The sequence below is a fragment of the Liolophura sinensis genome, chromosome 8 (genome assembly GCF_032854445.1).
Source record: "Liolophura sinensis isolate JHLJ2023 chromosome 8, CUHK_Ljap_v2, whole genome shotgun sequence".
Classification (NCBI taxonomy): domain Eukaryota; kingdom Metazoa; phylum Mollusca; class Polyplacophora; order Chitonida; family Chitonidae; genus Liolophura; species Liolophura sinensis.
In genome coordinates, this window is record NC_088302.1 from 4,587,716 (window position 1) to 4,611,479 (window position 23,764).

General features: G+C 39.7%; 1 protein-coding gene across 1 annotated transcript in view; it reads right to left on the reverse strand.

The window, feature by feature from the left end:
• Window positions 1–7,097: 7,097 nt before the first annotated feature.
• LOC135472994 (COMM domain-containing protein 5-like) overlaps window positions 7,098–23,764 on the reverse strand; it is a 46,447-nt gene continuing 29,780 nt past the window's right edge. The window contains exon 7 of the mRNA XM_064752757.1: window positions 7,098–12,244. Within this exon, the coding sequence (XP_064608827.1) occupies window positions 12,143–12,244 (102 nt within the window). The 3' untranslated portion in view covers window positions 7,098–12,142. The remainder of the gene's footprint in view (window positions 12,245–23,764) is intronic.

Below are 23,764 nucleotides of genomic sequence, written 5' to 3' on the forward strand. Positions count from 1 at the left end.
AGAAAAAAAAGCGTCCGGCCGAGGGCGGTAGATCCAGGGTCAATCCTTACTTGGGTTACACCTGAGACCTTTGGCGTTCAGCATTAAGGGGATAGTGCAACGACTGGTTCAGTATAATATGTCAATAAGTTTCACAGGATAATCCTAATTAAAGTCAGTGAGTGAGTGCTTGGGGTTTAACGTCGTACTTAACAATTTTTCAGTCATATGACGACGAAGGAATCCTTAGGGTGCATGTACGTGTAATGTGCCTCTTTGTTGCAGGACGGATTTCCACCGCTCTTTATCTAGTGCTGCTTCACTGAGACGACTTACCGAAGGCAAGTAAGCTGCCCCGCTCGAGCCATTATACTGATGCTGAACGCCAAGCAAGGCAGCTACAACTTCCTCCTTTAAAGTCTGACCCGACCCAGGATTGACCCTGGATCTACCGTTCCCGAAGCGGACGCTTTACTAACCATGCTATCGGGGCCCGGTAGCCTAATTAGAAGAAAAATTTTACCAAGTTTATTGTCCCAAAGGATGAAACACTTAACAGTTTGAAAGACCTTTTCATAGAATTTAAAATGTCATCCCCAATATTTGTTCGTAACTTTTTTTTTATACATAGAGGCCTAATTTGACTTCAAAACATCCTAAAAGAAATATGGTAGGGGTAAATTTGGTTCCCTTCTCAATTTTTATTTAGCTATTGATTTATTTGATTGATATTTTACGCCATACTCAAGAATATTTTGGTTGCTGAAAGTCCTTCCCATGGCCGGCCCACATGCGCATTGGTGAGAGGCTGCTGGGTCATTGCGCCGCGCTGGAAAGCTAACAACCTCGATCACTGTGCGATCGTTTTTCAGCATTTCGATATAATCTTTGTCCCCAAAAACATGTTTAGCATCAGAAAGAATCGGAAGTCAGTAAAGAAAAGTGTTCATTATCGGTATCTGGGTAGTGTAATATAACCAGTATGATAAAACTTCGAACTGACACTGATTCTATACATCTTGAAGTGAGTAAACACATTTGAACATGTGTATCCAAAATGTTGCGGTTAAATCCCCGATATTGTCCTGTAATAAATTATTTTCTGAGGATATTACAAAGAGTTTCAGCATGAATACCAATTTATTCTGGAAATAAAGCCCTACAAAAGCTTGAAGCTGCACCATGATATATGGTACACGATCCATTCAAGTGAATACCAGGTATCCCTTTAACAAGATATATCATTGTTCGTTTTGACACATTACTTAGATGGCTTATGTAAAGGTCTAAGAATAGCGCTTTATATATATTAATATAAACATCTAATTTTATTTAATATATTGAATTTTTAGACAGCTTTTTCCGTCCTTTTAAGTTTTGACCTCTGAAAAAATTGTTTTGGATTTATGACATATTTCATATATATATGATGAAAGATTGTGCATTTGATTTTCATTGTTCTTTATATTTATAGCCATGCCTTCGTGGGTCGTGACTATGTAGAGGTATCGATAACAAATGATGGCAATTACTACATATCATTTAAATACTTTTTACTAAACTTTTATTAGTGGGATGTGTGTTATAGGGGGCGCAGTCCAGATTGTTTTAGCATGAATCATCACGTGATTAGCTATAAGTATAATTTATTTACGCGACACTTGGTTTATTTAACATTGTTATACGACTGGCAGTCCAACCACGCATATTATCCTGGGTACTTTTAATATTAATTAAAGCGTTGATAATCAAGGTCCCCTTTTCAGGGACTTATTTTAATTATTTATACATTCGTTTGATTCTACATCTGAACAGTAGCGATAAACAGTTACCTTATCTTGAACTGCATGGACAACATATAGTCATACAGAAAATTTCCTTGAAATTCTAAAAACGCTGGCACAATTCACTAGCGAGTCTCGATATTTACGCGGGGATACCTTGTTATTTGGCTACTAGTATGTTTATTAGGATGGCAGCCTACCAGCTGACTGATCCATTTGTGTAAGTGATTGTCAGTTCTTCTTATAGGCTGCGTCGTGTAAACATGCATATATGGCAGAATGTGACCAGCTTTATTTTTTTTCTTTACAAACTTAAATTTTATTCATTTTTACGAAATACAATATTGTTTGATCATCTACTTGGAATCTTTTCGTCATCTACTATGTCAGAAACTATCTGGGAAAAACCTTACACTGTTTATGTTTATGCAGGACCGCCTTGATGATAATGGATTGTGAGGCAGCCATACGCAGGGAACCATACACTGCATATGTATATATGGAGTACCACCTTGATGATAATGGATTGTGAGGAAGCTATATGGAGGAAACCATACACTGTATATGTATATATGCAAGGCATCCTTGATGATAACAGATTGTGAAGAAGCTATATATGGAGGGAATCACACACTGTATACGTATATATGCAAGACCGCCTTACTGATAACAGATTGTAAGGAAGCTATATGGAGGAAACCATGCAGTGTATACGTATATATGGAGGACCGCCTTGATGATAACAGATTGTGAGGAAGCTATATGGAGGAAACCATACACTGTGTACTTATATATGGAGGATCGCCTTCATGATAATGGATTGTGATGAAGCTATATGTAGGAAACCATGCACTCTATATGGAGGACCGCCTTCATGATTATGGATTGTGAGAAAGCTATATGAAGGAAACCATACTCTATGTATGTACATATGGAGGACAGCCTTCATGATAACGGATTGTGAGGAAACTATATGGAGGAAACCATACACTGCATATGTATATATGGACAACCGCTTTGGTGATAATGGATTGTGAGAAAGGTATATGGAGGAAACCATACACTGTATGTATATGGAGGACCGCCTTCATGGTAATGGATTGTGAGGAAGCTATATGGAGGAAATCATACACTGAATATGTATGTATGGACGACCGCTTTGATGATAATGGATTGTGAGGAATCTATATGTAGGGGAGAGACGCTGGCACCTCGATCCTCTCGGTATTGCTGACGTGTGTGGAGGCCATCAGACTCGTCACCTAAGAACACTTAAGAGGAGAGATGCGGATCGATGTGTTATTTGTAACTGATGCATTTACATCAAGATCTTACATCGCATAAATATTCATATATGGTATGCATAGAAATTAGGATTATCCGTTGTTACATTGGAGGAACTTTGTTACGGAATTTGACTGGTAACAAGTGTACAGGCGAGGCCTATTTGTTGAAAACTAATTATTTGGGCTATTCTGAATTAACAGAACAATTCTTTCTTCTTATTTGTTGTCCAAACTCTCTGCAACATTCTCTTTCAGCAGATTCATATGCGTTCAGTTATTCTATATACTTTTTTAATTGGTGTTTTAGGCCATACTCAAGAATATTTCGACATCCGCACACACTATGATGGGAAGAAACTGGACAGAGCCCGAAGGCAAGCCACGGCCATTCGCAGGTTGCTGCTAGACATTTCCGCATTCGGCCGTTAAGGAAGCCATCATAAGCTGGACGTTACCATCGACCGCATTGGTGAGTGGCCTCCGAGTCACTGCGCTCCTCTAGCCACCGAGGCGCATCCCTACTCAGATACTGACTACTAAGGTAGATAGTGTTTATGTAAACATTGCAGTGTACTGACAGTCTTATGTAGTGACTGCCGATTTCACAAACTGTGCTTTCTTCTTAAGTCGTACATACTGATGTATTTACAATCACAGTAGCATTTTACATCTGCATTAGTACAAATTAATGCACTTTAAAAAAAAATGGTGCCCAGCCCTAGTCATCGATGCCTAATAGTTATAAGTGTATATATAACCAGTCCTGTCTTTACTAATCCCTGGTATGTAATATGTTATGTAACTCTTCCTGTTTCTATTACTGATTCACTGGGGCTGTATCACATATGGCCTTTTATCCAAGATTGTAGAATTGTATAATGACTTTCAAATCGATTCGAGAAGATACTGGCCATCGCGGTAGATCCAGCTATAAACGTAACAATATTTTGATGTGTAAGAAAACTCAGTATCTGAAGCATTTTGCACGTTAAACGCTCTTATGCGCCGTGTACTGTACACGTGTCCACAACGTTATCAGTGAGCTCCTTTTACACGTGTCCATCACCTAATCAATGAGCTCCCTTTTACACGTGTCCATCACGTAATCAGTGAGCACGCTTTACAAGTGTTCACCCATAAACAGAGGTCTCCCTATTTATGTTAATCCATGTGATCAATATGGCAAATGTTACGTTGGCAATGTCTACACACGTGATAATGGCACACGTGTATAGGTATGGATGGGTAGACATTTATATGTAAGTGAGTGAGGGCTTGAGGTTTAACGTCGTACTTAACAGTTTTTTCAGTCATATAACGACGAAGGAATCCTTAGGGTGCATGTAATGTGCCTCCTCTTTGCAGGACAGATTTCCACCGCTCTATTATCTAGTGCTGCTTCACCGAGACGCCATACCGAAGGCAAGTAAGGCGTCCCGCCCGAGCCATTATACTGATACGGGTCAACCAGTCGTTGCACCACCCCCTTCATGCTGAACGCCAAGCGAGGACGTTACAACTTCCTCTTTTAAGGTCTTAGGTTTGACGACCCAGGATTGAAACTGGATCTACCGCTCCCGAAGCGCATTTATATGTAGAGTGACTAAATACAACAGCAATTGCCACAGCCTCTTCGCCACAATATTTCAAACACAGCAAAATGAATCATTTTCCCCTTTCCGTTCTATATGACATTTATTTATTCTATATAACTTTGTATATATTGTGTAAAATATAATATATATATATATATATATATATATATATATATATATATATATATATATATATATATATATAAATAAATAAGGATGTTCAGCTTGATGGTTTAATTGGAGCAGACCGGGAATATCAACAGCTATCCTGTCGCAAAGCAGAAACTGACATTTATTTATTTGATTGGTGTTTTACGCCGTACTAAGAATATTTCCCTTGTACAACGTCGGCCAGGTCAGAAATATAGTGGGAGGAAACCGTTGAGCCCGGGGGAAACCCTCAACCATCCGAGGGTTGCTGCAAGACCTTAACATGAACAGGGCCCAGTTTCATGATAATCGCACATATAAGACAATTGTAAAGTAATGGTGATGCACAAGATATCATACGACAAATGTACGATAAGAAATGTCGTACGCCGCTTTGTGAAACTGGGCACAGGAACTTAGAGTAGTAAATATAGTACAAGGAGACTTTTGCTCAGAGAAATGGGCGAGGATTAGAAAGTATTTTAGAATAGAGAAGCTTTCCTGAAAATAAAGTCCATTTAATGCAGGCCCATAACGTGTGTTGTCTATTGTTTAAATCTGACGTTGCGAAAAAGTCTTGTGGACAAACTGTTAAATTTATTTTATTTATTTGATTGGTGTTTTACGCCGTACTCAAGAATATTTCACTTATACAACGGAGACCAGCATTATGGTGGGTGGAAACCGGGCGGGGCCCGGGGGGAAACCCACGACCATCCGCAGGTTGCTGACAGACCTTCCCAAGTACGGCCGGAAAGGAAGCCAGCATAAGCTGGACTTGAACTCACAGCGACCGCATTGGTGAGAGACTCCTGGGTCTTTAAGCTGCGCTGGCGCGCTAACCAACTGAGCCACGGAGGCCCCTCAAACTGTTACAGTACTACAAAAGAACAATAGTGAATTCAGAATTCGTAGGAAAAGGTACTTGGAATATTCCAAAGTGGAATGAGCGTTGGCCTGTTGTACTGATCAGCGAAGAGCACAAGACAATAACGAGACTGATAAACTGGAATGAGTATTTCGTTATTGTACTGATCAGTGAAGAGCATTAGCCAATACACGTATGCCCAACTGGAATGAGAATGGCTTTATTGTACTGAACAGTGAAGAGCATTCGCCAATGCCCGTCTGCCCAACTGGAATGGGCATTGCTTTATTGTACTGAGCAGTGAAGAGCATTAGCCAATACACGTCTGCCAAACTGGTATGAGCATTGGTCCGTTGTATAGATCAGTGAAGAACTCTAGCTGATACACGACTGCCAAACTTGCACGAGCATTACTCTACGGTACTGTTCAGTACGGCAGTACACATGCCACAGCCTAGTGCGTGTATGGTTAGGTAGCTATACTGTGTGGGACAATGCCTGCATTTGATCATAGATGTTGCGTAAACGTTTTTGCAAGGCGATGAATGGGTTGTCAAGGGGTTGACTTAAATCTTCCGCTTAAGGCTTAGGAAACCTTTGTATTGCAGCCACGCAGGTAACTAGGCCACAGTAAAGAGCGATGCGTTTGAGTAAACGCTTCTCAGTTTTCATGATCCACATGCCAATCTAGCTTTGGGGAATTTGGATCGATAATTTACAGATTGCAGAAGCCCGAGCTTTAAAGCATGTCGATCTGTGATCTGTTTCTAAAGCTGACTACTGCTTGTCGTGTATGCATTCACCCATGCATCGTCAAATAGGCAGAAAAGTGGTGAAAAATGAACAGGAAAGAGGTGAGAGATAAAACTGAGTGGAGCCCTGAGAAATGAATGGCCGCAACAAGCTGTCCAAACACGGTATATACATGTATACATACAAGTATTTGTGTGTACACTCTACAGAGATAACGGTTGAAAACTTACATAAACCTGAAGAAGGCAAGTCACTGAAACACATGAAAGATAGTTGACTACTGAGAACCCCGCTCTAACGGAAGATACACTACAAGCGGGCGTTCCCAACTCGCACGGATACCTAGATCTCACACCATCACCTGATATATATAACAGGTCAACATTGGGGAATTTCACCGTCTCAGTTCACTTTAAAGCGGCTTGTATAAGTTTTAAATGACAAAGTTGCTTCACCTGCACAAAATTCGCTATACCGGTACGCAATTATATCCATAACTGCAATGTGTGTGACAAACGATGTGCGGAATTCTGGTCTGTATTCCATATCTCAGTCGAGCAACCTCTGCGTGCATATATATATATAGATATATTGTTTATTAAAAGGATCATTCTGTATCTAGAGTTAGTAACGCCAGTAAATATTTGTGTTGATGTACGAATAAACAAGATTTCTGCGAATATTTCTTGAGAAATTCCTGAATTTCTATTTATTGGTGTTTTACGCCGTACTCAAAAATATTTCACTTACACAACGGCGGCCAGCATTATCGTGGGAGGATCTCAGTTTGAACTGTGAATGGTGTACAGGGTGCCTATTGTGTTATGCTGAATGACTGCATGTGAAACATGCACCAGTTGAAGTACCGGTACGTTGTTTTCTCACATCAGTAATTTGGTGAAACTTTTACTTCTGCGTCATTCAAAATCCATTAATAATTTAGTAATTTGTTATTTATCCCTCTGTCCCCATATTTTGACATTGACAGGAGTTTAGACTCTTCAGCTGTGACATTCCGCTTAACAACCTCGACAAGTAAGCCTATCCAGTCGGAAATAACATGGCTAGTTCACTAGTCACTCATAAACAGAGATATTTGAAAGGCTGAAAAAATAACCATCACATTTCTCTGACAAATTAATGCAGCTGTTTTAACGCATACTTATGGAACGAAAATTATACTCTCAAAATACTTTAGGGCTGGTGGATCGAGTAACCACACTTTGAAAGGGTTCTATGCAACGCACACTTTGAAGTGTTCTGTGCAGCGGTTTTAGATGTGTATTGCGAGATGTTTTGAAAAGTGTTTATGCAATGCTTTGAAAAGTGTTCTAGGCAGCACTTTGAAAAGTGTTCTAGGCAGCACTTTGAAAAGTGTTCAAAGCAATGCTTTGAAAAGTGTTCTGAGCACCTCTTGTAAGCGTTATATGCAACAGTTGTAAGTGTTCCATGCCACACTGAAGTGTCGTGCCAGTTGAAAACTGTTCATGACTAAGCTTTAAAGACTACATGAGCGCACCGATTTTCCTCCATGTTTATGTAGAAAATTCGTCAGCTTCAAGCTCAAAATTATGTACCCGTATCCCCTAACCATGCCATACAACCACATCCAGCTTGCAATGGAGGTGCTATGTGTACATATGCCAGTTAGAAGGGCTCCTGGACTAGAAAGATCCAGATTTTGACGGATCATCACATGTAGATTTTATGTCTGCTTTCCTTGACTTCGGATAAACTAGTAGACAGTAATGCTTATTACTCATAAAAAATTAGGGGCTACATAGAGCCTTAGACGTTATCATTCTTGCTTCTTGAAAACATATGTGGTAGTGAAATGATTGTAATGTGAATCCGAAGTGTGGATGACCGTTATCTAGAATGTATGTCTGTACTTTATTTGTTTATTTGATTAGTGTTTAACAATATTAGTGTATATCCAATATTACTGATGTGACGTGCACGCTTGTATGCAATATTACTGATGTGTCGTGCAGATTTGTATGCAATATTACTGACGTGACGTGCAGGCTTGTATGCAATATTACTAACATGACGTGCAGACTTGCTTGCAATATTACTGACGTGATGTGCAGACTTGTATGCAATATTACTGATGTGACTTGCAGGCTTGTATGCAGTATGGTACTGTTTCATCAAGACAAGTGGTCTTCAAATAAAGTATTTATTTATTTGCTTGATGTTTTACTGAAGAATATTTCACGTATACGTTGTTAGCCAGCATTACGGTGGGCAGAAACCGGGAAGAGCCGACCTGAACAGGCTGCATGATTAACACCACATTCCAGAATACGGATAATTATGCCTTGACGCCAGCTGAAATAATTATCAGAAAGACTTTAAATGAATAATAAAGATAATTCATCTCCGTAACTGGCGCAGTTCACGTCTGTACAAGGAAGACACATGATGAGATGACAAATGGCAAGAAATTGGCAATAGCTGTCAGATGACAAGGCCATCTATGAGGCTCTACATGATTTACTGTGAACATTAGCATAGGCATGTCACACGCATTAATCAGCATGAAGCTTAATGGATTCTACCTGAAGGGGTGGATTACACAATCGTGACGTAAAATCTACACTACACATCAATTAATACCCACAGTAACATGAGCTTATGAATATTTTATACGTGTTTTGCGATATATAATGAGGCATTGTCATCTAACTACTTAGTTAAGTGAGTCACATACACCTTCAAGACTCACATTTTGACCTTTTAACAGACAAGCAGAAAGTCATTTCATCGTAACAAAAGGCGAATGTTTAACTGAAACAAGCAGGGAAGTGTGTAAAGCTCATCCACGCCTTCTTCATTTAATTCAAGCTAGCGATGTCCAATATCATCTGTAATTGCGATGCGTTTATCGCAGAATCACAAGCTGGCGATGTCCAATATCATCTGTAATCGCGACGCGTATATCGCAGAATCACAAGCTAGCGATGTCCAATATCAACTGTGATTGCGATGCGAATATCGCAGGATCACAAGCTAGCGATGTCCAATATCATCTTTAATTGCCACGCGTATATCGCAGAATCACAAGCTAGCAATGTCCAATATCATCTGTAATTGCCACGCGTATATCCCCAGAATCATAGGCTAGCGATGTCCAATATCATCTGTAATTGTAACGCGTATATCACAGTATCACAAGCTAGCGATGTCCAATATCATCTGTAAATGCGACGCGTATATCGCAGAATCACAAGCTAGCGATGTCCAATATCATCTGTAATTGCCATGCGTATATCGCAGAATCACAAGCTAGTGATGTCCAATATCATCTGTAATTGCGACGCGTATATCGCAGAATCGCAAGCTAGCGATGTCCAATATCATCTATAATTGCCACTCGTATATCCCCAGAATCACAGGCTAGCGATGTCCAATATCATCTGTAATTGCGACGCGTATATCGCAGAATCAAAGCTATTGACAGGCAGATCATCCACCAGACATTCTCCGAAAAGCAGACTCCTACATCAATGAGCATTTCATACATACATACAACGCTGAGCAAAACGTTAAGTAAATTTTAGTTCATTCATGAACTTTCTCGCTCATACATTAGTTCAGAAAACAAACAATTGGGGACCTGGTTGCTGTTGACTATGTACGCTTGGGGTTTTAAGTAATACTTGACAAGTTTTCAGTCATATGACAGCGAGGAATTATGTTAGGTGTGTGTGTTGTCAGCATGTCAACTTAATGCGTTACCTGAGAAGTATCAAAACTTTTTAAATATTTTGGCCCCTTAAAAATTCTCAATGATCTAATTCTCCCTCAGCCTGTCAAGCCACAGAGAGAGCCATCTTTGGCTGATGAGGGTTTGGCGTGATACATTTGTCATGCCTAAAGTTGCAGTTCATGTGTGTTTTGTTGTACAATATGTTTTAAGATTTAAAATGCACTTAACTGTATATTTGTTTCTGAAAACACAAATGTGATGTAATAGAAAGGAAATAATGACTTTTTAACTCATCTCACATTTCTAGGGTTGCTGCAATTGGTCTATATATGAAAACAGTACACAAAATAGAGACAGATGCACGCTGAAAGATCTTGTGGGGGGTATAAAAACCCATAATCTTTTGTTCATTAAATAGAACTGAAAGCACTTAACAGACATCTACCAATAAACAATGGCACATGCCAGCAACACGAATAATTACAATACAGTTTCTGCATTGCATTCTGAAGTATTAAGTATTGATAAGAAGTGCCAGTAATTATATTACATAATCTGTGATCTATATGTTAGTCACGCTTGCACCCATTGTCTTCAGCAGCTGTAGACCCACAGGATGCTGTCAACCACATCATCCTATGGGTCAGTTTATGTTTCTCAAACCCATATAGATCAGCGGGAATTTGACACATGAACATGCTGATAAGCCATTTATCATAATGTCAGTCCACCTCAGTTTTAACTCGCTGCATGGGAACTAACCTACCCACTTGTTCTTTAGCAGAGAAAATGCTTAAAAGCACCATGTTTTCAGGTAATAACTTTATTACGACTTACGCCTCATTTACCTTGTAGGACGATGGCAGAGAGACAAATATAAAGCTCATACGAATTTCTGTGCATGTAAATATATTGCTGTGTGTACAGTGCACAACTAACTTTATTTCTACTTTGGAATCTTGTTACACCTACATTACATGGTGCATAAGTGTTACTTACAATCAACATGCACTTAAATGATAAAATTTCTTTCAAAAATGTCCCATATTCGTAAAAGCGCATGAATTCTAATTTATATGAAGGTGCAATTTGGTTCACGTCAAGAAATCAGCCCAAGGCTGCAAAGTTTCACAGGTGTTTAGTTAACACCTGGGACTTTTGAAATAATCTGTGAAGTGGCCAGGAAGTCCTTTATGACACAACACCGTCGCCTCAATTTTTTTCCATTAAGGAGCTGATTAAATCTGCTTAAATGATTATTCATGTACATGTATGTTAGCTGTAACCAGTGCCTTTGATGAGTCCAGAATTCCTTGCACTCTTCCCTTCTTGAACAAGACAGACAAGATACTCAAAGATGTCTCCAAATGTTGCCCTGTGCATATCTTGTGGAAATAACTTAGTTATGGATAAATTTCACTCTTAAGGACTGATCCAAACATACATGTAAGAGATGACCTACTGTCTTTCTCAGCAATCTCAGCATAAAACAGATCATGATCCTACTGCCTTTGACAACAAAGTTTGTCATCAATTCAATTAAACATATTTAGTCTGACCTTACTGCCTTTGTGGACATAATTCTAAAACAACAAGTTTTACTGCTTTTGTGGACACATTCCTATAAATATAACTGAATTTACTCCCTTTGTTGCCATAACCCTAACATTACTGATTTTACTGCCTTCTTGATGCCAACATTCCTGGATCTATCCACCTTGAATCTGTAACCTTTAAGAAAAGGCAACAGTATGAAATTAGATCATAATATATATTCTTTATAGTGTTATATAAACATGTTGATAAAATGATATTTAATATAATGCTGGAGCAGTTTACAGAAGTTTCTGCGTTAGCGGTTTCACTTTGTCCTATCCTGTCAATGCAGATATACCTCCAAAACCCAACTCTCTGGCTGGGCCTATAATGCATTATCTTTTCCGGTTTACATCCAATAGTGAAGGAGTATAGAGTCGCTGTAGACATCTGATGATTTGTCAGAGATTCTCTGATCAATCTTGTATCTTTAGGATACTTCTCTTCTCTAACTCCTCCATTTCCTTCAGGACAAACGCCACGCTGTACCTCAACTCATGGAATCTAGCCACCGAGACCTGAAATAACATTCACAGCATTTACATACAAGACTAAATATCGATCTAGCTTGTATTCAAAATTGATCTGTGAGGCCACACAAAGAGTCTGCAGAGAATTTTTTTTTTTTCATAATCTGACTATTTGAAGAGGTTGTTGTACAGATTCAAGGATATTGTTAAACAAGTGTGCTTACGCACGAATCTGACTTGTCTTGGAACGATCTCAGGTTCCACAAGATTAACCTTCCCCCCCCAAAATGTTAAGAAATTCTGACAAGACTAGTATTTGGAACACTTACTGCATGGAAACAAATGACCAATCAGATTCCTAAAATTCATTACACCTAAATAGGCAAAACTACAGAACAGGCTGGCTTGCAAATTTGATCAAAGGTTTTACAGAATGAATCTGCACACCAAATTTTAACGCAGGCAATATTTGTGTTACTGCACAGAAAGCAAAGAGTGATAAAAAGTGTCAAATGAATAAATTAATAAAAATCCACACAATCAGGCACCAGAAACCCATTAGCAGTTCAAGTCATTCAGGGTTGAAACTTAATTGTTTTTTGTTTCATAGATTATTATTCTCCAAAATTTTGCACCGAATCCCAACCAAACTATTATAGCACTGCTTCTGAAACTTTGCCATCTTATATTACACAATAATAAGTGATGCACTGGTGAAAAAAAACTGGGGGTTACAGGTCACATGACCTGGCAGCCAAACTGGATTAGTTACAATTTCTTCAGAAAACTTCTCCAAAACAACTGCTTCAACAGGCTTCATCCTAACATAGAATGGTTTCCCAAGACTTTCTGTTGATCTTATGTTTATTTTCATTTTGATTTTTATATAAACCAGTCTCCTGTGGCCATGTTTAATTGGCCAGGTGAGTCATATATCAGTTATGTTCCATTTTCACATAAGTGCAGTTAATTCCAAATATGGCAATACATTTGATTGAAAGGTTTAACATTTACCCGAAGTCGGAAAAGAAACTGAAAATTATCATAAAACATTTCTATATGTAATTTACCATGCCACGTTCAATGGTGCGTATCCCATTTCTGTAAACTACACAGCAGTCGAGCCAGACTGAATATCGTTTCAAGGCTGGTGAGCACAGCGAATGATACTCAGTCTAGCCTCCTGACAGCTTCAACCGATGAATGAAAAGGGCGATGAGCAAAGAGGTGAAGGCGATATAGTAAATCATGTAAACTGAGTGAGACATTATCTCGTTCATATCATGCAAACGTATACATCGATTGAATACATACCTGATGAAATATGCATGTCTGGCTCAATTTTGTCAGCAGACAATTATGACATGATTAAAGTGTATTGTATGTGATATAAAACAAATGTTTCAAGGATTATCAAAGACGAAAGAAAACATGTCAGGACAATATTTGTTTCTTTGTTTCAATTTATTTACAGAATTTATCTTCTAGTTTTGTAGCGCCATTACTAGAGTGTGCAGCAAATGAGGTGCAGTGTGATTTGTAGCATTCAGGTCTTGAAGGTAACGAGGCAATCAACTGTGGAAATTCTGCATGTAACTCGTGTTCAAACTGCACGTGAAATATCACATTTGCTGCAGGTTGGTATTCAGTGGTACAATAGTGGTGACAAACAGTGAATGTGCAATATTCTTGTTTTACATCACAAATAATTGCTCATTTATTTGAAGGCAGCTCTTTTATGTGTAAATATTCGCTGTATTGCCACAAATAACATTTTTTCCTCTGAAATTTCCCAGGAATCTATGGTGTGGGTTAATGTCTCATAAGACCAGCCACATGTACAAAGCCTTGGGCTTGATTACTGCTTGACAATGGCCACAGGTTTAGAGAATGCAGTCACGCTGACTGATGTCGTTACGTAAAACCTCACCCAGGGCTTAGCTCATTCGCCATTCTACACACACTGCTTCCTGTACATGTACGTCACTTCAACACCAAGGGCAACAATGTATTTTGAGAGACATAAATATTTCCCACATATCACCACAACATATGTCTAATCTACAGTAGCGTTTTAATATAACCACAATTACACGAGTGTGCTTCGAGACAAAGAATTCTAGAAACACCCCAAGTAATTAATTTCGTGATAATAAAAACTGTAGGTTGATGAAGACCTCCTTCTGTCATAACTGTGTCAAAATCACATCACACGTAGTGCAGACAACTCCAAATTTACAAACTTAAAAATTAGCTTTATCGGGTTAATTAAATTTTCAGACATATAACAAATATGGACTTTGTACATTTCACAAATTTCTCACATAATATCATTAATTACAATCATTAAATTTTAAATATATATACTGAGTTTAATTAAATCTATTTCGAAAGTTATGTTTTCAAGTTGAGGTATATATGGAAGGAGTTAATAGCCGTGTGACTGAATGCATGGGTCAAGGGTGCATACATTCTGTGGGTTTCATAACATAATAACAAAGGTTATGTACTACTAAATAAGGCATCATTAAGTTTTTATGTGTGTATTTTTCACATGTTATAACATGCATGAACTCATCGTATGCTTTCCTATCATTGGTTTATGGCCCATAAAAAATGGATGAGATATCATAAAGTCAGAGGGAGTGGATATCAGACTGTCAGAGTGAGGGGATATCAGACTGTCAGAGTGAGGGGATATCAAACTGTCAGAGTGAGGGGATGTCAGACTATCAGAGTGAGGGGATATCAGACTATCAGAGTGAGGGGATATCAGACTGTCAGAGTGAGGGGATGTCAGACTATCAGAGTGAGGGAATATCAGACTATCAGACTGAGGGAATATCAGATTGTCAGAGTGAGGGGATGTCAGACCAGAGTGAGGGGATGTCAGACCAGAGTGAGGGGATGTCAGACCAGAGTGAGGGGATATCAGACTATCAAAGTGAGGGGATATCAGACTATCAGAGTGAGGGGATATCAGACTATCAGAGTGAGGGGATGTCAGACTATCAGAGTGAGGGGATATCAGACTGTCAGAGTGAGGGGATGTCAGACCAGAGTGAGGGGATGTCAGTGAGGGGATATCAGACTATCAGAGTGAGGGTATATCAGACTATCAGAGTGAGGGGATATCAGATTATCAGAGTGAGGGGATATCAGATTATCAGAGTGAGGGGATGCCATACTGTCAGAGTGAGGGGATATCAGACTCTCAGAGTGAGGGGATGTCAGACCATCAGAGTGAAGGATGTCACACTGTCAGAGTGAGGGGATGCCACACTGTCAGAGTGAGGGGTTGTCATACTGTCAGAGTGAGGGGATATCAGACTATCAGAGTGAGGGGATGCCATACTGTCAGAGTGAGGGGATATCAGACTATCAGAGTGAGGGGATGCCATACTGTCAGAGTGAGGGGTTGTCATACTGTCAGAGTGAGGGGATATCAGACTGTCAGAGTGAGGGGATGCCATACTGTCAGAGTGAGGGGATATCAGACTGTCAGAGTGAGGGGATGTCAGACTATCAGAGTGAAGGGATACCACACTGTCAGAGTGAAGGGATGCCACACTGTCAGAGTGAAGGGATGCCACACTGTCAGAGTGAGGGGATATCAGACTATCAGAGTGAGGGGATGCCATACTGTCAGAGTGAAGGGATGTCACACTGTCAGAGTGAAGGGATGCCACACTGTCAGAGTGAGGGGATGCCACACTGTCATAGTGAGGGGTTGCCATACTGTCAGAGTGAGGGCATATCAGACTGTCAGAGTGAGGGGATGCCATACTGTCAGAGTGAGGGGATATCAGACTGTCAGAGTGAGGGGATGACAGACCATCAGAGTGAAGGGATGTCACACTGTCAGAGTGAGGGGATGCCATACTGTCAGAGTGAGGGGTTGCCATACTGTCAGAGTGAGGGCATATCAGACTGTCAGAGTGAGGGCATATCAGACTATCAGAGTGAGGGGATGCCATACTGTCAGAGTGAGAAGATATCAGACTGTCAGAGTGAGGGGATGACAGACCATCAGAGTGAAGGGATGTCACACTGTTAGAGTGAAGGGATGCCACACTGTCAGGGTGAGGGGATGCCATACTGTCAGAGTGAGGGGTTGCCATACTGTCAGAGTGAGGGCATATTAGACTGTCAGAGTGAGGGCATATCAGACTGTCAGAGTGAGGGCATATCACAGTCAGGGAGAGAGGATAATAAAGTTAGAAAGAGGGATATCATAAGATCAGAGTGAGAGGATATCAGACATAGTGAGGGTATATCACAGAGTGGGGGTATATCACAGAGTGAGGGAATATCATAATGTCAGAGTGAGGGGATATCAGTCAGAATGAGGGAATACTAGTCAGAGTGAGGAGATATCAGTCAAAATGGGTGAATACCAGTCAGAGTTAGGGAATATCATAATGTCAGAGTGAGGGGATATCAGACAGAATGAGAAAATACTAGTCAGAGTGAGGAGATATCAGTCAAAATGAGTGAATACCAGTCAGAGTTAGGGAATATCATAATGTCAGAATGAGGGGATATCAATCAGAGTGAGAGGATCTCATAGTCAGGCTGAGGGGATATCACAGTCAGAATAAGGCAATACCAGTGAAAGTGTGGGGATCTCATAGTCAGTGTGAGGGGATATCTTAGTCAGATAGAAGGAATATCATAGTCACAGCAAGGGGATATCATAAAGTCAGAAATAAGGGATATCACATACAGTGAGGGGATATCAGACTGTGAAAGAGAGGGTATGTCAGTCATTCAAAGTAAGGGATATGATCGTCAGTGGGGATATCATAATCAGAAATATGACAGTCAGAGCACAGGGATATCAAATCCATAGAGGTTCAGTCAGAAGGCCAATTGGGTCCTGCAAAGGTGGTTCCAGTTCAGCTCTTATTCTTAGGTTAAGGCTAAAAGTTACAAATCTGGGGCCAATTCCTCAAAGCCATTTGTGACAAATGCAAAAAAATTTGAAAAAGCGCATTTTTCCACTTCAGAAATTTAAATTTTTGTCCACCTCATCCATATTATTTTAAGAGAAATGTGTCCAAATTTCAAATACTACAAACTAACAGCTGTGAAGAGATTTTAAAATTTGACTTAAGTAAGAAATGGCTTTGTGGAATCGGTCCCTGGAACTTGTGGAGAACAGCACTGGCTTCCCATTTAACCTTTCTTAGCCTTACTGGAACAACATAAAATAATTGCCACATAAATTAAAAGGTACTCAGGTACACACAAATAAGTTTACAAAGCCATGACAGCACAAGAGCAGAACCTGTATGTCATTGTTATAACCTGTCATCTGAGAGGCCTTACATAACCTAATGTCACACGTTTACATAACTTCACCAGGATGCTTATTCTTGTATTATTTTAAATCTGTCCTCAACAGAAAACGAATGCCAGGTCATTTGATATAGGGTTTTAAATAATTACATTTTGGTCACTAGAATAATTGTTCTAATTACCTCCTCTACACGACAGAGGACTGTCCAACAAATACAACAATTGTCATATTATTCATTAGAAATGATGAGAGAACACACACATACATGTACATCTGTTTTTGTCTTTTACCACAAATTAGACTTTATTCCCAATTGATAAAAACTATTGCAATAACCCATTAGTATAACAATATCTAGTGGTGCACTAATCTTGTACAGCACTGCTCTGTGTGAAGGCCGCATTGCATGCATTGTCCTGTAGATACAGTGTGCTGGTGCAGCTGGATCACACAGAGCCTGTGCTGACAGAGCTCAACATGATGTCTGATCATGCAGAGCCCCTGCTGATAGAGCTCAACATGATGTCTGATCATACAGAGCCCCTGCTAATAGAGCTCAACATGATGTCTGATCATACAGAGCCCCTGCTGATAGAGCTCAACATGATGTCTGATCATGCATAGCCCCTGCTGATAGAGCTCAACATGATGTCTGATCATACAGAGCCCCTGCTGATAGAGCTCAACATGATGTCTGATCATGCAGAGCCCCTGCTGATAGAGCTCAAAATGATGTCTGATCATACAGAGCCCCTGCTGATAGAGCTCAACATGATGTCTGATTATACAGAGCCCCTGCTGATAGGGTTCAACATGAAGTCTGATCACACAGAGCCCCTGCTGATAGGGTTCAACATGAAGTCTGATCATACAGAGCCCCTGCTAATAGGGCTGAACACAATATCTGATCATGCAGAGCCCCTACTGATAGGGTTCAACATGATGTCTGATCATACAGAGCCCCTGCTGATAGAGCTCAACATGATGTCTGATTATACAGAGCCCCTACTGATAGGGTTCAACATGAAGTCTGATCATACAGAGCCTCTGCTGATAGGGCTGAACACAATATCTGATCATCTCCTGCTGATAGAGCTCAAAATGATGTCTGATCATACAGAGCCCCTGCTGATAGAGCTCAACATGATGTCTGATTATACAGAGCCCCTACTGATAGGGTTCAACATGATGTCTGATTATACAGAGCCCCTGCTGATAGGGCTGAACACAATATCTGATCATCTCCTGCTGATAGGGTTCAACATGATGTCTGATCATAGACAGCCCCTGATGATAGGGTTCACCACAATATCTGATCATGCAGAGCCCCTGCTGAGAGGGTTCAACATGATGTCTGATCATGCAGAGCCCCTGCTGATAAGGCTCAACACGATGTCAGGTCATATGGAGCCCCTGCTGATAGGGTTCAACATGATGTCTGATCATACAGAGCCCCTGCTGATAGGGTTCAACATAAAGTCTAATCATACAGAGCCCCTGCTGATAGGGTTCACCACAATATCTGATCATGCAGAGCCCCTGCTGATAGGGTTCAACATGATGTCTGATCATACAGAGCCTCAACACGATGTCTCCCATACTTCTGTTATGCATTGATCGCTTATGATGCCGACAACCTTATCTGGATGACAGTCCCTTGCAAGGGCAACCAGATTATAACACACATTCCTTTTACTAGAACATATGCATCAACTAACCTTACAGAACATCAATATCCTAGGAGCCCAGGAGCCCAGGAGCACAAAGTTGCCTTGGACTTAAGTCTGACTTAGTTTTTATTTGTTCTGTTATTCATGAACGAAAACTGAAATAAAAACACTAATTTTCATTTTTATGATGAAAGTCTCAGCCAAATCTTTGTATTAACAAAAAAAAATTTTAAAACTGGTCACAATTTTAGTACAGTTAAATGTTCTGACTTAAGTGAAAGACAGTTTCGTGATTGACAATGACAGCCCTAAAGATTGTAAAAGCCAGAATGTTGTCCAGTAAGTGCCTAAGCATTCAGAGACCAATAGTACACCTTAACAGAACATGAATTTTCTTCAGCTGTACTAGTGGTGTTACTATCCATACATGTATAACACATTTTGAAAAGTGTGCGTAGTCTGAAAAAAATCATACTGCAGTCTTTAAAGAAGCTATTAAACTGCTCAACGTACATGTACATTAAATGCCGTTATGACTTAGTGCTTAAAGTGCAAGTGCAGCATATTGACTCAGGATTAAGCCTCTCACTAATGCGATCACGGTGAGTTCAGCTCGTGCCGGCGTCCTCCCTGCTCACACATGGGAAGATTTGGCATCAACCTGCAGATGGTTGTGGGTTTCCCACGTGCTCTGCCTGCTTTCCTCCTCATGTAATGCTGGCCACAGTTGTATAAATGAAGTATTCCTGAGTACGGCTACACCCATGAAATGAATAAATCAATACATTAAATGTCATCTTTTTATGAGATCCTGTAACCCTCTACAAGAACATAATCAGAACTATGAATTGGTAGCGCATGATATTAAACACATCAGTTTTGTTATTAGTATGTTTTAATTTTGTGTTAAATTTCAACAATGTGATTAGATTTATAACACTTATATTAATACATAACCCACAGCAATTCCATGTGCATGTACCATGTTAATGTTCAAGTGTTCAGGCTTTTGCATATAGTTTATATTGCTGACTTGGTGTTTCTCCTGGGTTTTAACTTCTTCTCTGATTCACTGTGATGACAAGCATGTTTATGTGTTCTATAAAACACAGAGATAAGGTACAAGTTTATACAGGACATATAGTACACTGTCACTAGACACCTTTTTGTGTGTAACCAGGGCTGGGTAGCTGATCCTTCAAGCATGAAAACCACAGTAAAACAATCTACTCATTCTAGTATCCCTTGGTTGTTGATCATTTTTATGTGTAAATTCCTGAAGGTGATATCACCTTTGTATGCCAGGCTGACTGAAGCAGTTTTGAATTCAGCATGCCCATAGATCAAGGCATGCACTGTTGCTCTTTCTTTGAAAAAGAGATTTCGTAACTCCAACAGATCATACGATTTACTCCTCCCTGAGGAAAACGGGGTAAGTAGTGGCAGTAAATGATAAAACTGCATGATTAAGTATGAACAAAGGCAATAATGCATCTTTATAAATAACAGTTAAAATCCCCCCCCCCCCAATACACAAACACACAAATGCATTGTTAATGGCATATAGAAATCATAAAAAATAACTTTTAGTGCGGACATGTACATATTTCCAAGAATATTTTACTTTCAAACAGATATCAAACACTTTTTTCAGGACTCTCAGAATCAGGCAAAATGAGTAACTTTATATTTATATATTCAAACGACACCAACTGTATTTTGTGTTTTAAGGATGGGGCGACATTAAAAATCCAAACTTGGCATAAAACAAAAGTGAAAATCCACCTTTATATTTTGTCTTATGTTCATGCTTTTAAAAATTTCCTGTTTTCCCAAGGCTTTCCGATCACGTAAATGTTTCTTAAACAGGAAATATTTCTGGGTTAATCCATATTTTCCACCATTTCAAAGATTTTCAGGTTTTATTTTAATATCATCCTTTGATACTGAAAACAGATTTTTTTTCTAACATTCAAGCTTTAAAGTCAGATAGAGAAGCTTGTTAAAATTGCAAAAAACTTCCTTCCTGATAGCTACACCAGTACACCAAATGTTCAGAAATTGATTTGGCCAGCTGCATGGACAGCGCCACAGAGATTCCAGCTCAATTTCACCTTCCCGATGTCAGTTTGTAAGAGAAACTAACAAACATGCAGGTGTAGCACATGTGATCAGCTCAGCAGCTGCAGTGATTGGCTACTTTGGCATGCCCTGGTGATGAGACCTAATATCTGATTGGTCAGAGCTGTAGTTCATTCATGTACCAGCCGCGAGACTGTGTCAGCAGCAGCCCTGATTGCATCAAGGCCCAGAGAGATCAGCTGATCAGGCGGGTTTCGTAAGCTTGCCAGCTTGTATAAGTGACCTCCCTAGAGAAATAACAGCTTTTGCCCAGGGTGGTTACAACAATGTGTAATCTTAAAAGCTCCAGATAAATTCCAAGGCCTCGAAGCAGTTAATACAGACATACCATGTACTTGTATAGTGAGGTTGTACCATGCATGAAGCTTCAGTTAAGTCAAAAAAAAAAAAAAATTTCTGATTTATATAACGTCTGGAAAAGAAAGGTGTCAGCATCTGACACCTACATGTATTGTTGTACTAACTAAAATAAATCCATCATCAGTAAGTACAACACAGTGACACGCGCCACACACATTCCTACATAATTTACAACTACAAGTCTACTGCTTCAAAACCCTTAGCCAAGTGTAATCAGGGCACAGACAGGTATGAAAGGGCACATGATAAGTTAGAGATTGTGGACATTTGCTGACCCATGTCACGTCTTTTCCACACAGATTTATATATAACCACTTCAGCATCACATGTATGTACATGTGTGTATGTATGCAGGTGGACATTGTGTCAAAACACACAGTGATGTAAACATGGCATAATATTGATTCTCGGTGTGAAATACTTCAGAAAATTTACTGGGCAAAATAAGAGAGAGCAGATAATAGTCCATTTTACATGCACAACTGTGTGAAGCTAACACATGGTGCATCTGACATCTGACATTGCATAACTAAGTATGGCACATCTAATGCAGGGCACACATCTAGCGCATAGTACATGACACACTCATACCTAAACACATGCTACATCTGGCACATTGCATATCTAAACACATGCTACATCTGACACACAGCATATCAAACACATGATACATCTGACACACTGCATATCAAACACATGATACATCTGACACACTGAATCCCTAAGGCTTGCTACATGTAACACACTGCACATCAAACACATGCTACATCTGACAAACTGCATACCTAACACATGGTACATCTGACACACTGCACACCTAACACATGCTACATCTGACACACTGTATATCAAACACATGCTACATCTGACACACTGCATATCAAACACATGGTACATCTAACACACTGCTTACCTAAAACATGCTACATCTGACACACTGTATATCAAACACATGCTACATCTGACACACTGCATACCTAACACATGGTACATCTAACACACTGCTTACCTAAAACATGCTACATCTAACACACTGCTTACCTAACACATGCTACATCTGCCACACTGTATATCAAACACATGCTACATCTGACATACTGCATACCTAACACATGCTACATCTAACACACTGCTTACCTAACACATGCTACATCTGACACACTGTATATCAAACACATGCTACATCTGACACACTGCATACCTAACACATGGTACATCTAACAAACTGCATACCTAACACATGCTACATCTAACACACTGTATATCAAACACATGCTACATCTAACACACTGCATACCTAACACATGCTACATCTGACACACTGTATATTAAACACATGCTACATCTAACACACTGTATATCAAACACATGCTACATCTGACACACTGCATACCTAACACATGGTGCATCTAACACACTGCTTACTAAAACATGCTACATCTAACACACTGCTTACCTAACACATGCTACATCTGACACAGTGTATATCAAACACATGCTACATCTGACACACTGCATACCTAACACATGGTACATCTAACACACTGCATACCTAACACATGGTACATCTAACACACTGCTTACCTAACACATGCTACATCTGACACACTGCTTACCTAACACATGCTACATCTAACACACTGCTTACCTAACACATGCTACATCTGACACACTGTATATCAAACACATGCTACATCTAACACACTGTATATCAAACACATGCTACATCTGACACACTGCATACCTAACACATGCTACATCTAACACACTGCATACCTAAAACATGCTACATCTAACACACTGCTTACCTAACACATGCTACATCTGACACACTGCTTACCTAACACATGCTACATCTAACACACTGCTCACCTAACACATGCTACATCTGACACACTGTATATCAAACACATGCTACATCTGACACACTGCATACCTAACACATGGTACATCTAACACACTGCATACCTAAAACATGGTACATCTAACACACTGCTTACCTAACACATGCTACATCTGACACACTGCATACCTATACACATGGTACATCTGACACACTGCATATCAAATACATGGTACATCTGACAAACTGCA